The following is a 16,863-nucleotide window of genomic DNA, read 5'->3' as shown; positions in this document are numbered from 1 at the left end:
ACTCAAAATAGTTCTAAGAGTACACTTGACCAAAACAAGGCTGGTGAAAATCTTCCCTGATATAGACCCCTCTTGCCCTCGCTGTAAAGGTCAACCAGCGGACCATATACATATGTTCTGGTCTTGCCACAAACTTAATGTTTCTGGGCTAACATTTTTGGCGCCTACTCTAAGATGCTTCAAAGAAACTTTGATCCTAACCCTGTAAGTGCCCTATTTGGATTAGCCCTTAAAAATCGCCCCCTTGTAGCATTCACCTCCCTGATTGCCAGGCGTCTCATCCTGCTCTCTTGGAAGGAACATGCTCCCCCGAGCTTTACAAGGTGGATTAGAGATGTAATGTATTTCCTAAAGCTCGAAAAGATCAGATACACCCTTAAAGGCTCCCTGCAAACATTCAGGAAGGTCTGGGCCCCCTTTTTGGAGTACTATGAGAGCTTGCAAACACCATTAATTATGGATGACTAAGGTGTTATTATGAGACCGATGTTTTTTTTTTTTTTTTTTATTTTCTATTTTTTTAATTTTTTTTTAATTTTATTTACTTTTTAATTCATTTCTTTTATTTTATTCTTTAAGTATTTCATTTCCCTTTCTTCCTACTTTTACTATTATTGTCACTTGGACAATCATTCTTGATCTGGACCTATAGGGACAAACTGGGATGGATGGGTGGGTGGGTTGAGGTGTGGGGTACTTTTCATGTTGGTTAATTTCTGCATGACAGCCATATATTGTTTTTACATATTTGGTCCATTATGTGCTGTAGAAAATGCTACATTGTTTATGGAAAATCAATAAAAACTGTTAAACAAAAAAAAAGAAACTCTTGACACAATTATAGATGAGACACAATCAGGCTTCATAAGGAATAGGCACATCTCTAACAATATAAGACTAGTTTTAGATATTCTTGACTACTCTGACTTGATATCTGAAGATGGCTTCATCCTCTTCTTAGATTTATATAAGGCCTTTGATACAGTATCAAACAACAGTTCTATCAAACTGAAAAATGGAACTTCCCCAAGATTTAATCTGAAACGTGGCATTCGTCAGGGATGTCCAGTTTCCCCTTATCTGTTCTTACTTTTTACACAAATTCTCTCAACTCATGTCGGTAACAGCCTTATACAAGGAATGTCTGTTGCGGGTAGGGATATTATCATCAGTCCGGTTGCTGACGATACCGCCATCTTTTTGAAAATTGCAAGCCAGATACCTGTCGCCATTCAAGTAATTAACTTCTCAGAGTTCTCAGAGGCCTCCAGTCTATGCCTAAATATTGATAAATGTGAACTGCTACCTATAAGAGATTGTAATCTACAAACTATCTGCAACATTCCAATCAGGGAAGAAGTTACATACTAAGGCAATTATTATCTCTAAAGATCAGAAAGTGAGATGTTCAGAAAATGTTGTATTTTGTTTTTATAGAACTCAAAGTGAAGAAAAGATGTTTTTTATTATAAATTTATAACAATCCTTTTGGCAAAGTTTCACATTCACAAATGTAAATTCAGCTCCAAAAAACCTAATTTTATACATTATTTCCATGAAGTTGTACTTTATATAAATCTGATTTCCGTACTCCAACAACAAGAAGGCAATTAGAACTGTCAACTTATGGTCCTCCTTGTCTTTGTAACGGCCTTTAAGCTTCCCCTGGCTAAATTGTACTGTATTCTGTTTTCCTTATATATGTTTATATGCTTTTTGAACACCCCTGTATGTAATTTGTGTTCTGTTTCCTTTTTTGCTGGGAAACGCCGGCTTCTCAGCTGATATAACACCTGATTGGTTTACAACATGATGACTTTTTATATAAACTTTTTATTGTTTTTGAATTGGAAGGATTTTAATTGTTTGTCTGATTTCAAGACTTATTCTGTACAGAACACACGTGGTAGCAACAGATCACATGTAGAGCACTTTGCCAGCTACTTTGTTATCATTAAAACAACTGGAGACTGTGTACAAGCTGATATATGGGTCTGATTATATTTTATTAAATCGGAATCGCACCACAGTGTTTTTGTCACTTCCTGTCCAGCTTAAAGGCGGCTGGAATCGGCTGGAAACTGTCCGACTTTATCGCAGCTTTTTGTCACCGCCCCTGGCTGCTGCCGCTTGCTCTCGTCTACTACAGGCGAGGCGCCTATCCATGGGACCCAGCGGCTGTCCTCCTCTTCACTCCCCGATGTAAGTCGTGTGCAGATTTGAGTCGCGCATGCTCAGATTTAAACGGTTTACGGCATAATGTGTCATACTGAAATTTGTGAAATTCATGAAATAATAAACCTTTTCTCATGACAAACAGTAACAGAAGATGGGAATCATTTAAAAAACGTTTGAGCTATCTATTGTCTGATTGCTAACGTTAGCTCAAACACCATTCAAGTGACAGCTTTTGTTGTGTTTGATTGCTAGCTAGCTTGTAGCTAAGCTAGCAGTCTTTTCAAAACGTTTTAGCTATCTATGGTTGTTCGATTGCTAACGTTAGCTCAAAACGCCCTTCAACTGATGACGTTTGTGTTAGCCAGCTGTGAACGAACTTCGTTAAGTGGGTCCATTTTACTGTAATGGGTTACAGAAGTCTGTCGTTTGCATCTTGTATGCTACTTATCGCAAAGTGACATCTTCACTCGTCGCAAATCGACGCATGCGCGACTCATTTCTGCACTCGAGTTGATCGGGGAGGGGACAGCTTCAACAGACATCAGTCCGGCTCGTTGGACAGTGGTCCATCGCCAGTTACACACAGCGAGATGCCAAGAAAGGAGGGCTTCAACTAACATTACAGAGCTCGTCGGGGCTTTTGTACTGTTTTTTTTTTTAGAAGCATCATTGTGGTAACGTTAATCTGTTCATCAGCGTTTGCCAACTGGCGAGGTAAGCAGACATGTCAATTTCACAGGCAGAGGTGATTAAAGCCATTGCAGCCAGGCTGTGTTACCTATGTGTAACTGAAGAATATTAGCTAACTTTACCGCTGAGTATCTGTGTTATCAAACATTAGTATGTTCATTTTGTTGTGACGATAGCTAATGGAGTGGTGTTCTGACATCGTAATTTCGCAAATGTTGGCGACAAAGGAATGCTAATAACGTTAGACACATAGCAATTGTTACGTTAGGTCCTACGGCCCAATTAAGCTTGGTCTTGTTCCTTTAGCTAGCTAGTTAGGTAGACTAATGGTAACCGAGTTTACTGCTGTCAACATTAGTTTTATTAGGTGCAAGTACATTACAGCTGAGTTAGATAGCTACCGATAGCTAAGTTACTAATTAAGAAACGATGCACCAGCTGATCAATTCCTCGTGTTTTTTTATGCATGTTTGCACTGACATGCTTTTGCTTAAACGTCTGTCAGAGGACTGTCATTTATTTATTCACGTAAAATGCTAATTATAACGTTAATTTTATCATTTCTTCCTTCATTGCGGCCGCGGATGTCCTGTCATTTCCATACAGTGACTTTCCTCTAAAACTGAATGAGAGCTTTTGGACGTGAAAAGACCCATTTTCAATCTTGCATTGAACATTTCGGCTAATTTATTAATTTAGTATTCAGTTTAGAGGAAACTGACATTTTGTTACTGAGATATGTAAGCCACGCAGGTGTTAGCGGTCCTGATTAAGGATAACACAATAAGTAAGGGATTGTACACTTGATGTACACAAGGCAGCAGCAGAGGTTATCCTTTAGACTTTCTCTGGCCACTCTTAAAGCTTCCTTAAATCATATTTAGCCACAGACAGACATCCCATTTCCCAAAGCTAGAAAGAAATTAACTTTAGTCAGTCATGGCCATGGAAAAATAAACATTTGCTTGGTAGCAAATTACTTTAACAAGGCAAAGCTTTGGCTGAACATTGTGACCTGACTGTGCTGCCTTGATCTGATTGCACATTTATCTTAGCAAACTAGAGGTTGCAGCCTCTGTAAGAGTGAAATCTGGGACAGCCCAAGTCAACCTAAAAATGGTGACCATGTGACACATTTCGTCCATAGTTCCTTATTTCTTCTCATATTTAAGTAGGGCACCACACACTCGGATATCTGCAACTAGCAGCGTCTGTTTAGTGGCAATAGTTTTGCCACTTGTTCCAATAATGTTTAACCATCTAGTCTATTTATAATGCAGTATCTCTCCTTGTTATAGCTTATTTACTTATTTTTTTGTTTTGTTTGTAATCAAGGTGTAAAAAGTTAGTGTCATGACTGGAGCTGAGACTGAGGATGATATTCCATTGGGTGAAAGGAAGACTGTCACAGACTTCTGCTATCTCCTGGACAAGTCCAAACAACTCTTCAATGGGCTAAGGTCAGTTCTTAGTCTGTTGTACCAATGCTCCTGGTCCGCGTTCCAGCGTCCTTTGTTGGCATCAGGACTCCGCAAACCTGCTCTCTGTGTTGTAGAGTAGGTTTTAAGGGTGTATTTACATAAGTTGTGTTGTTGGGAAAATCAAACAGTCCTTCAAATGTTGACTTTTTCTTCCAGCTGGTGGTTTGCAGCTTTTGTGTGTCCTGCCACTTGAAGCCTTCAGCTTCTTTTGTTTTCCTGAATGAACTTCCTAATGGATCTCCAAATATCCTCCACTATTCTCCGATACACCTGCTGTTAAATCAGATCACACCCCTTTATGAGATGTTTGCTATGATTTGCTAACCATGCCCACTCTAAAGACACTAAACTGTGATCATAACAGGTGTAATTACCACTACAATGGCAAATTGCGTACTTTCTTTGCCTCTCAGGTTACACAGAAACTATTGCAAAGCTTTGGTTGGTGGATGTTGTACCTGCAGTCTGAAAGGCCTACTCACGGCCTCACCTAAACAGGCCAGAACTGACCATCGACCCAAAATCTGCCAGTAAAGGACATGCTTAGTAAATATGCAAATATAATTATTGATCATAACACTAAATTTGATTTTGAGTGTTGTTAGTGTATTAACAGTGCCACAGTTTACAAAGCATTACTATAGGGCTGCACAACTATGGCAAAATGATAATCCCGTTTATTTTAATCAATATTAAGATCACGATTATTTGTCACATCTCTTGCAGAACCAGCAGGCTCCGTCTCACACGCTATTACTCTATGAACAAAAGTTAGTTGCATTCAATAACTTCTATGTTTTTCGCTGTGGTGGTCAATTACAGGTTTGCCTCTCATGCTTAACAATATACAGCTGTGTTAATAACAATTAAAACTGTGGACAAATGTCAGAAGTGTGGACTGGCGGCCGCTGTCTCTCCTTGTTGCTGAGGAGCTGTGTGTGAGTGAATGGGGGCGGGGCTGCGCGAAGAGTAAGAGGAGAGATTCCAACACAGGCACGGCTTTACAGAAGAAATGGGTCATGTAGGCTAATGCAAAATTAAACCATATCAATATAAACAACATTCCTTCGTTTGTGGAGAGGCAGTGGATGTGAAGACATTAGGTGCACCAGTGCGAGCTCTGAAAAATGTTACTCGTGCCCTGTGAGCTAACAGACACTAACTAGCACTGGTCACTGCTTTGGTCTGAAAAACAACACAGATGAGACAAAATGTTTGATCGTGGAAAGCCAAAATTGTTATATTAAAATTTGATTAATTGTGCAGCCCTACATTACTATGTCGATGGCAGCACTCAGCAGGATTAAAATATTATTGTCATATTTAGATTAATAGCTAGACAAGTTTTTATCATACAAGCATGACAGAAATATTCAGAAACCTTATATGTTACATTTACCACTGTGTCCACTGCTAAATGTTTAAAAAAAAATGTAATTCTAAAAAATTAGATAATACATAAAACTTTTCACACATGCCAATTAGTTTTTGTATTGCGAAATGATTTAAGTCCTCTGGATAATGCCCAGTTCAACCAGATTTAATGCTATGCAGCTTCATGCATAATTTATTTGGATACAAGCATTGCTTTTTGGAATATGGATGGGATTCTGAAAGGCAATGTCCGCGCTTTACACAGCAAAGCAGAGAGGTATGTGTGTTACATGCTGCACATGTGCCTAACTGGAAATGATACAGAGAGGATTAGCAACTACCATAAACTTGTACATTACTTCAATATACCAGAATTTCAATTCATCAGTGTTATGAAAAGCTACTTTACTGCTGAGAGCAGAAGGTTCTGAGAGGGTGGAGCAGAGACACCTTTTCTCTGTCAGTGTGGCTTTTTTTGGTTATAGGAAAACTCGAATTTTAATGTCATTGTTTAGCTTCAGGTAAGGGATTTTGAGAATGCAACTTGCCTTGTTTTAGACAAATGACCAGGGTTGGACCAGGGTTATCTGATCCCTGATAATGACAATTCAGCTACAACCTGGGTCACTACCTGGGAGCAATAATAAATACATAAATAATAACTAATTACATGTGCAAAAAATGAGCTGGGAAATTTACACTTGTATTCAGTGAAAAGCTAACTAGGCCTGTAACAATAATTACATAATTATCTAATTGCATCGTTTTATGCAATCTTGGATTGTTTAACGGTTTTGTTTAGATATGCCAAATGATTTACAAGTGATTAATGGTTGCACCGTTGAGCTATGCTATGTTAGCTGCGGCTGTAACTTGTTGCCATAGCAACTTCAAAAAATCCTGGGCTGAATCTGCCTTAAACCAGAGAAATTTAACATGCTTGTGTTTCTGGCCTTAAATCTGCCTGACAAACCCGCTGATTAAATACTCTTGCCCACCGTCACTACCCCCACCTTTTTTTGGAGGACTATAAATTACATTAATTTAACAATGTTTTATGATAATAATAAAGTGATGTGATTTACTTAAAAGGCTGTGTGCCTGTTATTACATTATCAAGGATATAACCAAAGATTTATCCTGGGATTCATTAAAAAATATACGTTTGGGCACCCAGTTAGCTCAGTTGGTATATAGAAGTTTACTTCTCGACGCAGCGGGCCCGGGTTCGAGTCCGGCCTGGGGCCCTTTGCTGCATGTCACTCCCCCTCTCTCTCCCCTTTCATATCTTCAACTGTCATGTCAATTGAAGGCCTAAAATGCCCCAAAAAGTTATCTTAAAAAAAACAACTTTACATTTGTTTGAAAAAGTAATACATATTTTTAAATTTGACTGAAAGAGACAATTATATTGTTGATCACAATAATTTCTGAGACAGTTATTGTACATCAAAATTTGGGATTGTTACTGCTCTACAGCTAATGTTACAAACAGTCTAGCTGTACACCACCTAGAACTAGTGTTTTTGTACCCTCCATTGTACAGGAGTTCCTTAGCTACCTGCAGTTTAGTGTGGCCGCTGCAGGCTGAAGAAACATAAAGAAATTATTTAATTTAATAGGTTGTAGGGAGTAGGTTTGTAAGGAAACAGGGAGGGTCTGGATTTTATTTTGTGTGGTGTGTAACATGTTCTTAGATGAATAAAGTAAATAGGAGGAATAGGTTTATAAGCCCCACTTTCCCACCAACATTTCTGATGTTTTGCAGCTGCTTACTTTTCATTTTGTTTAGACTTATTGTTGTTAGTACCAAAAAAAAGGTACAGTTTGGTATTGGCACCAAATTTTAGGTACCCATCCCTAATAGCTTGCATGGGATCAGATAAAACAATATTTATTCCTCTAAAAATTAAACATCCTTTACAATAATCTTGAAACAAGATATTAAAAGTATGCCAGTTAGGCTTTAGGGGTGGGGGAATAAAGTAATGGTCAGTCTCTCTCCTTTCATTCATTTCATATATTTATTATACAGGAAAGTTAAAAGGTACATTACAAAATAAACGGGCCTGACTACTGATACAGTTTTGGCACATAGGACAGAAACATTTGTACAGGACATCAGCATGGGTTAGATAGACAAATACAGACAGTACAAAAAAGGCTTGGACGATACATAGGCAATTAATGTGTAAGTTTTGGCTGTTTTGTATGGCTTTTTGAAATAGATGATGGATGATAGAGTTCTGATTTGATGTGGAATGTCAATCCAAATCTTGGTGTATGTATAGAAAAAGGATTTCTGACCATAGTAGTTTTTATATGGAGCAACTGGAATAAGTGACTAAGAGACTGACCAAGTGAGGCATCCTGGTCTCATGTTTGTCAGGAGAATTCCAGCAAGTGCTGGTAAGGTGGCATTTTGAATCTGAAAATAAAATACAATAGCGTGGCGGTTTATGAAGTTTTGGAAATTTGTATTTTTGGTGCTGAGTAGGGGGCATGAGCTTTAGAAGATTTTAAGATAGTCCTAACTACATAATTGAGCAAATGATCTGAAATAGCATCTATGACACCAGGCTTTGCATCTTTTGAGGGCTGATTAGTAAAAATAAGATCCAGTATATTATTAACACTGTATTTCCCGAAATGTTTGAGTGGTCTATTTTGCTGGTTGATTATAGAGCTGAGAGCATTTAAATTTAATGTATCCCTCTGTGTCCCTTTTCTCTAATATGACCATTATTGTTCTCTTTGCTGCAGAGACCTTCCTCAGTATGGACACAAGCAGTGGCAGTCCTACTTTGGACGGACTTTTGATGTCTACACTAAGCTGTGGAAATTTCAGCAGCAGCACAGGTTATTTCAATCTCTTATTTATTTACATTGTTTACCAAGTTAGAATTGGAGGATGAAGTAAGCCATTTTTTACAAGTAGGTGATTTCCTCGCCACTGTCGCACTGTTGCTTGCTCTGGAGGAGACTACTAGAACTGTTGGGTCCTTATAAATTCTGGAGTGTGGTCTATCTGTATAGTGTCTGGAGATAACTGTTGTTATGAATTGATACTATAAATAAAATTGAATTGAATTGAATTAGGGTAGAATCACCTGTCTAACTGAGGGGGTGTTATGATTTAGCAGAATGAGGAAACATTGAGTTTTGATGTGATTCCTCCATTTCATTTAAAATGCTAGATTGGTTAAGAAACAATGCAGCACTGTTAAACGTGCTGTTAAATTTATCTAAATGGGGCCAAATTGTGACATAGTATGTTTCTTTAACCTATATCTATGTTTATTAACAAAAAAGACAAATGCACATTTAATAGGTGATGACAGTGTAATTTGCCAGAGGGTTCTGTCACTCTCGTTGAATTGTTTTGTTTAGTGGGGGGGAATTGTTGGGTCTCTGTAAATCATAGTGTTGTCTAGGTCTACTCTTTTTGTAGTGTCCTGTGATAACTCCTGTTATGATTTGACACTATATATTGAATTTAAATAGAAATGCTCAGTTTTATGTTTTCATTTATTGACAGGCAGGTTCTGGACAGTCGATATGGCTTGAAGAGATGGCAGATTGGGGAAGTTGCATCCAAAATTGGACAGCTTTACTACCACTACTAGTAAGTCAAACGATTTCTCGATCATGCACATCACCAAGTATTTTCATTGTCTCACTGTTGTACATACAATATCTATCTTGATATTTTATTTCAATTGCACACACGGGTTTTAATAGCTGTTAAATGAAAATAATGGTAAGATGCAGACCTACATCACGTAGCCTAGTTCTAGTTACTGTGGAGATTGTGGCGCGTTCACACCGTAAGGCTTAGTGTGTCTCCGGATTCGGCAAATTTGTTATCTGCCTATTTGTTTCTAGTCTATTAAATCAAAACAGTCTTGCATACATGTTGTACAACCGACAGGAATTTTTGGACATTTGATCTTGTAATCCCATAGACTTTATCGGCAATCCCACACAAGACTCTTTATCAAACAGGTCATTAGTTATGAAAATGGGCGTGGTTAACACATAGGGGGCGGGTCAAACAATCACTAATCAATGACGAACTCTGCTGAGTTCAATAAAACCTCATACAAGGCTTAACCTTAAAAGGTTCAAAAGCCATGAAATAGGGCGTGGGCTGTGTACATGGGCTTGGTAAAGTATTGAGGCCGACTCAGTATCACAAGTAGACAACACATTCTAAGTTTCATGTGAATCGGATGAGGTTTGTCACATAAGACTGATTTCCTCTTGCCAGCGGGGGTGCTACGACCAAAAGTCAATATTGGCCTGTATATGGATATTCAGGCAGATACGACAATGTTCACTGTAGTTACAGCCACTTTCTTGTTCATTGCTGAACACTCAAAATGGCCACGCCCACACCATTTCCTAAAGTTTTTCTTTTAATAACTTTTAATCTTTTAACACTGTGGACCCAGGAGGCTCGTCCAGGAGCAAAAACAGCAGCTTTGATTCTTAGTTGAAACATAAAAGATATAAACGTATTGATTGTTGCGGCTAAAAGCGAACGAGTTAGCGGTTACGAAGGTCTCTTCGGGGTCTTTCTAGCCTCTACAGGTGATTTTCTATTCAACTTGGAACTTGTTCCCTTTTTCAGGGAGGTTGAGCATTAAATCCAAACTGTTATATCCAAGATTTATCCACTTGATGTCCATAATTCATCACGTTTTTGCTCATTTCTGCCGCTAGTTCCGTCTCTACTCTCTGTGTGTCGGAAGTGAAGGCAAGCGTTATGCCCCTATATGGGAGACAACGTTCGGTGGGAATAGTAGATCCCTCCAATCAAACTAGTATGTGATCAAAGATACATAGCGGACGAGACAGATATCTACCGTTTTACAGAAGAGAATGATGCCACTGGTTTGAGATTTGGCATATATTTGGGTCTTTTTTTGAAGAGATGTAAATAGTATGTGCTTTTATATGAGTTATTATGTTTGTTTTTTGCATATAGGAGAACTGTTTTAGACAACACACAAATGCTTATGTAGCATTGCTGTGGGTGTAATCTAAATAAATATGACATTATTATGTTGATTATTGGCATAAGTAAATGTCATGAGGGCAAAAGCGTCTGGACTTTCTTTGAAAAAAATGTATGTATTTTGTCAACTGTATGTTATGTTTATTTCTTCCCAGTGTGACTCCCAAGACATATGAGAAGTGTTTTAGAGGAAAATGGCTTAGGTTTTACTGCTCTGTCAGTGATATCAATACATATCTGGAAGATTCATGATCGTTTTATTTATTTATTTATTTATTTATTTGTCTTTAAGGTCCTACAACCATTTTTAACATTCAAGTGACCTCACTGCAGTCCACATATTCTAATAACCCAGTTTGTCCTGCAAAAAATGATGTTCATATCTTGACTGTAGACAACCGGGTTGATATTTTACAAGCTTTTTTATAAAATAAATCCAGAAGGACAATGAACTGTAAAAATGACCTTAGGGTTCAGAGGGTTAAAGGAATACATCATTATTTGTTGAAATAAGGCTGATCTCTGCATCCATGTAGCAGTGAAAGTCTTATAGTCTCAATCTGCATTTGTTTTTATACTCGTTGTGAATACGCGGGCCTCAAGAAGTGTAGGAGCTACATATTATGTTGTTATTGGTCTCATTTGTCATTTGTTGATTATTGTGTTATGCGCTGACATTGTAGGTGGTGGGCATTTTCATGACTGTTTGAGCGGAAGTGATTTTTGATGGCTTCACCTGTTCACCTGGGTTCTTTTGGACTTTGACTTAGAGGGGTGAAGCTGGGAGCGAACACTTTTGTTCTACCGCAGTATTAACGCAATTATTTCTATTACATTTTGTAACTGCAGTGCCAAGCGTATTGTACAGATGGAGGAAGAAGAAAAATAAAATCATTGCAATACGATCTTGAGCACATCACAGCGTGAATCTCTGTTTAGTCCCTCGCAGCAGCACTTTTTTTATTAGTCAACAAAATGTGATAAATCAGAGTGGATCTACGGAAATTGAATATTCTCTGCGGATACCTCAATCACAATGGAATGCATTTGATATCAGCGGAAATGTTAAAGAGCTCCACTGTATTGGATGGTAATCCGAAAAATAATAGACTGGGCCGCAAGCAGCATAGCCACGGAAGCGTTATGTAGTAACTTTGTGTCAATTAGGACTACTGTGTACACAGTGTAAATAGGTTACTGCCGCGTGTCCAATGGTGACGCATTGTTTGCTTATGTGGTTTATTGTCTTGATGTGGTTGATGAGGCATAAGTGGATTGATGGATTGAATAGTGTGGATTATTATGTGATATCTGTTACCTTGGGAAAAGTTAACCAGTGGATCACAAGCCATTTCAAATGTCAATTTCTCAAAGATGGAAGGACAAAAAAGAGAAATCACACTTACCTCTAAATCTTTGGAGAATAAAAATGAGAAACTTCAGAAGGAAAACAAAGTAAAGGTTCACAGAGTTAAAGGTCTAATACAGATAATAAATGATCTAATGGTAAAATTATGACAATGCCTCACAGCTGCAATTTCATCTAGAGAATATGAATCAAATGGTGGATGAAGCTACTTAGTTGCAAGAGTCTGACTCTTCTACTTCCTAAAGAGGAACATGAAAAACAAACTTAATGGTTTTCGAGTGTACTTAAACGCCATAACGGACTGCAAGAGGATGTGAAAGGATGGCTTTCTGAAAGTGGGAGACAAAGAAGCAATCTAATTGCTCATATTTCCACAGATGATGTTCCCTTGTTTATATCACAAAAGGAAACACAGGAGCTGGATGTACATCAAGATAAGAATAATTGTTTCACAACAATTGGGACAAAACGTTTAAGCCTCATACAAGGTGAAGTTAAACCAAGTGACAGTGTGTCAAACACGGAAGTAAAAGGTCTAATGGGAGGAGCTTGGCTGGATCAAGGTCAAGTGTCTCAACAAAATTGTCGGCATGCATTAAAGCTGAGGCTAATGTGGCTGCTCTCATTGCACGACAGAGGCAACTGAAGGATAAACATGAGTTAGAAGAAAGGGATGAACATCTAAGAAGGAAAAAAAAAAAAAAAAAAAAAGGAACAGCTTGCACTGAAAGTGGAAATAACCGCATCGGTGCCTAAAGTGAATGTGCTAAAAGACTCTGAAGTCATCCATGTATTGTATATCAATACAGGCAAAACCTGGACTATATTGTTTTGGTTCGAACCCTCACGTGGAAAATATCGTCCAGCCGACCAAAACCCAAATTACATCATCAGGATGCCCAGACCTCAGGCGGCATGAAGGTACAATACAAACCATTCAATCACTTCCACCGTTTCAGCATGACAGTAATCAGCTTGTAGAACTGGTGCCAAGCAGCAATGATAAATAGCACAGTCAAATAATGGAAATTTGTTATTTGGAGTAACAAAATTAAATAACTGCATTATTGGTTCAGCAACAATGTCTTTAATTTTTGCTAAAGTGAGATATTCACAAGATTTTGACGGTAATCCTTTGCAATATCACACCTTCCTAAGGGCTTTTGAACACAGCATCGAAGAGAAAACAGACAATCCTAAATACTGCTTAGACTTCCTTGGAAAATACACCAGGGGCAGCCAAGGGAGCTTGTCAGAAGCTGCCAACATATGTCACATGATAGAGGGTACTCTGCTGTACAGGAGTGGAGAAATTTGCTGAAGGAGCTCGGTCAGCTTGAAAATTTTAAGGTTGACAAATGTCCAAAACCTGTGGTCTTTGGGGAAGTAATCTCTGCTCAGTTACACCACTTTATAGATGCCTGTGCGAGTAGCTATGGAACAGTTACCTACCTGCTTTTACGCAACATTCACAGACAAGTTCACTGTGCTTTCATAATGGGTAAGGCCAGAGTGGCCCCATTAAAACCAATTAACATTCTTTGTATGGTGTTGACAGCTGCCATGGTTGCAGGTCAAAGGGATGAGTTGGGGAGGAAGGAGTTGCAGATGAAACTTCAGGGCTCCATTATTTGGACCGATCCTTCCGTACTAAAGTACATCAGCAATGAGACTTCAAGGTGCCTGACCTTTTGTAGCCAATAGGGTTTCAAAGAGACTCCAGCGTATCGAATCTATCTCAGTAGCGTTAAGGTAACACCACAAGCAATCCTGCTGAATTGGCTTTTAGGGGAATAAAGGTAGCAACATTTCTGAAAGATAACATTTGGGTGTCTGGACCTCACTTTTTTGTTGGACCAGAAGAGAGGTGGCCTGAAAACCCTGATGGCTCTGGTACAATCTTACCGGACGACCCTGAAGTCAAGATGAGCTTGATGGAGAATGCTGTCCAGGCTGAAGAGAAGATGGCTGCAGTCACCTGCTTGATCAATCACTTCTCCTCCTTGATTCGTCTGAAGAAGAGTGTTGGTTGGATCCTTAAGCTTAGTAGCCTGTGCTTCAGTCAGAATATAAAGCAGTTGAGTGTGACTCTTGTTCAAGGTGGCTTGCATAAGGACCAACGTGAGAGGAAGCTGGGAAAAGGAGATGCAGAGTATCAAGGCTCAGACTGTCCGTGATCCTCTTTCAATTGGAGTTAAGAAAGGCTGAGATGGAGATTATAAGGTTTTATCAGAAAATATTTCCAGAAGAATTCAACAGCTTGCAAAAAAGAGAGAATTTGAAAAGGATGAGCCACATTTACAAGCTTAAACCATTACTTAAAGATGGTATCCTGAGAGTTGGAGGATGGTTTAGCGCAGCAGCTATGCCCGAAGAATCTAAGCTTCCTGCCAAAGTGGCAAATGAATTTTACATTTCTGATCTCCTTCTTCAGCATACAACATATGGAGAGGTGGGACATGGTGGTCGCAACCAGAAACTAGCTAACCTGCAGCAAAGATATTGCATCCCAGGGGCTAGTGTGTCCAAAAGGAAGATTCTGTCAAAATGTATTGTCTGACGATGACTTCATGCATCTCCATGGCAACAGCAGATGGCAGATTTACCCCAGGACACAGTTTATCCAGATGACCCTCCATTCACGCGTGTTGGAATGGATTACTTTTGACCTTTCAAAGTTGACCCTTGTGTTGTCTTCCCGTCAAAATAGAAAATCAACACTTTTTCTTATGATTTTTTCCCTTTTTTTTAAAATGTTGATGCTTTTTTTTGAATGTTTGACACTTTTTTGACGTTTTCAAAACCACGTAACTAACTTAAATTTTTTTTTACAGTTGTTTTTGGAATGTATGGTCTATAAACCTAATTTATAGGAAATTATACCTAATGTTTGAGTTATAAAAGCAGAAATTAGGAATTATGTAGACTAAAATTAAAGGAAAGTATGTTGATGGATAATCAGACTGGAATATGTCAACTTTTACTCAATACTATTTCAAAACCACTTCAATCGTTTGTAGAGGTTTGTTCTTGCAAAATAGCGTTGAATCAATCATGTTATTTTGGGTAGTTATAAAGATTTGATATAGGAAAATGGGTCAATTTGACCCAAAGACATCATGAGGGTTAAGTGGGAAAGGAGTATATTGAAACGGTATGGAGTTCTCTTCACGTGCCTTTCCATAAGAGCCATACATATCGATGTAGCATCGTTGTTGGATACAGACTCCTTTGTTAATGCTCTTCAACGTTTTATAGCAAGACGTGGACAAATATTGGAATTGCGCTCAGACAATTTAACAAACTTTGTTTTGTGCTGAGCGTGAATTACGGAAGGCTATGGAGTGTTGGAATCATGCTCAAATCAACACCCTCCTTCAGAAAGGAATTAAGTGGGGTTTCAGTCCCCCCACAGGATCACATCATGGAGAAGTTGATAAGGGTAAGGAAGGTGCTGAATTCCACCTTGAAGGTGCAGAACCTTGATGAGGAGAGTCTTCACACAGTTCTTTGTGAAGCAGAAGACATCATAAAAAGCCGTCCCATTACCAAGGCATCCACTGATCCCAATGATTTGGAACCACTAACCCCTAACCATCTTTTGCTACTAAAAATCAAGCCATCTTTGCCAACTGGACAGTTCCAAAAGGAGGACCCTTTTATGCTCTTTGCAGATGGAAACCAATTCAGTACACTCCCTTGTTTTGGAAACGATGAATTAAGGAATACTTGCCTCTTCTTCAGGAGCGTCAAAAGTGGTCAAGGATCAAGCGCAGCTTTCTTCCTGTAGATGTGGTACTTATAGTTGGCAGCCCCTCGCAACTGATGGCTTACAGGAAGGATTGTACAAACTGTCCCTGACAGAAGAGGACTTGTTTGTCAGGTGTGAATCCACACAGACGGAACACAATGTTGCCTTGACTGATAAACTGGTAAACCTTGTGACCAACGTATGACCAACTATCTGTTGTGGAATTTTCCTCAGGTTACTCTATCCTCTGAATGTCCACATCTAGAAACTAAGCTGTGCGGTGCAGGGAATAACTCTGACTGCCTCATGATCAGACAGTGGTCTTACAGAGCGGTAGATTGGCTTTGCAAAAAAACTCGGGACGTTCTATGTACAGAACGTCTAATTTAAAATATTGCTCGATTACGCAAATTTGATTGTGGGAAGCCCTCCCCTTTCATTTCTTCAGCTGTTCTGTGAATAAATGCCTACAAAGTTTCAAAAAATAATCTTAAAATAATAAAAAATATATAGCTAAAACAAAGGTGTTGTTTTTAGTCTGTTTATTATTTTGGTACGAATCTTAAAGTTTTGACAAAGTCATGTAAACTCAGCTGCTCCCAGAGACAAACCAGCCCCTGCTTGTTCAAACGGTTAACCAAATGGCTACGTAATATGCAAGTAGATAACGGACCATGCCGGTGATGTCTGCATTCTTCATTCTGTCTACTTACTCAGTATAGGCCTTCTGAGATTGTGCCCTGCTGTAAGCTTTGTACAGTCAAATTTAACTGTTCTTAGTGAAAAGCTCTTTGGAATATCTAGTGTAAAGAGCCAGTGGCATGAAGAGAAGGGGGCTAAAAAGATTTACATTTGAGCCACCAATGTGCAAGGCCTCCTCCCTGCAGGACGTGCTTAGAACACCTCCCTAGGGGGGCGCCCAGGAGGCATCCTTACCAGATGCCTAACCACCTCAACTGGCTTATTTCGACGCGAAGAAGCAGTGGCTCTACTCCGATCT

At 38.9% G+C, this 16,863-nt stretch overlaps 1 protein-coding gene across 1 annotated transcript in view; it reads left to right on the top strand.

Moving 5' to 3' along the window:
* The first annotated feature begins 2,660 nt into the window (after window positions 1-2,660).
* scai (suppressor of cancer cell invasion) overlaps window positions 2,661-16,863 on the top strand; it is a 76,366-nt gene continuing 62,163 nt past the window's right edge. Inside the window, exons 1-4 of the mRNA XM_034895516.1 lie at window positions 2,661-2,892; window positions 4,204-4,328; window positions 8,487-8,582; window positions 9,262-9,348. Coding sequence (XP_034751407.1) covers window positions 4,222-4,328; window positions 8,487-8,582; window positions 9,262-9,348 — 290 coding nt within the window. The 5' untranslated portion in view covers window positions 2,661-2,892; window positions 4,204-4,221. The remainder of the gene's footprint in view (window positions 2,893-4,203; window positions 4,329-8,486; window positions 8,583-9,261; window positions 9,349-16,863) is intronic.

This window comes from Etheostoma cragini, chromosome 16, assembly GCF_013103735.1.
Source record: "Etheostoma cragini isolate CJK2018 chromosome 16, CSU_Ecrag_1.0, whole genome shotgun sequence".
In the NCBI taxonomy this organism is placed as follows: Eukaryota; Metazoa; Chordata; class Actinopteri; order Perciformes; family Percidae; genus Etheostoma; species Etheostoma cragini.
This window is presented reverse-complemented; position numbering and strand designations above follow the sequence as displayed.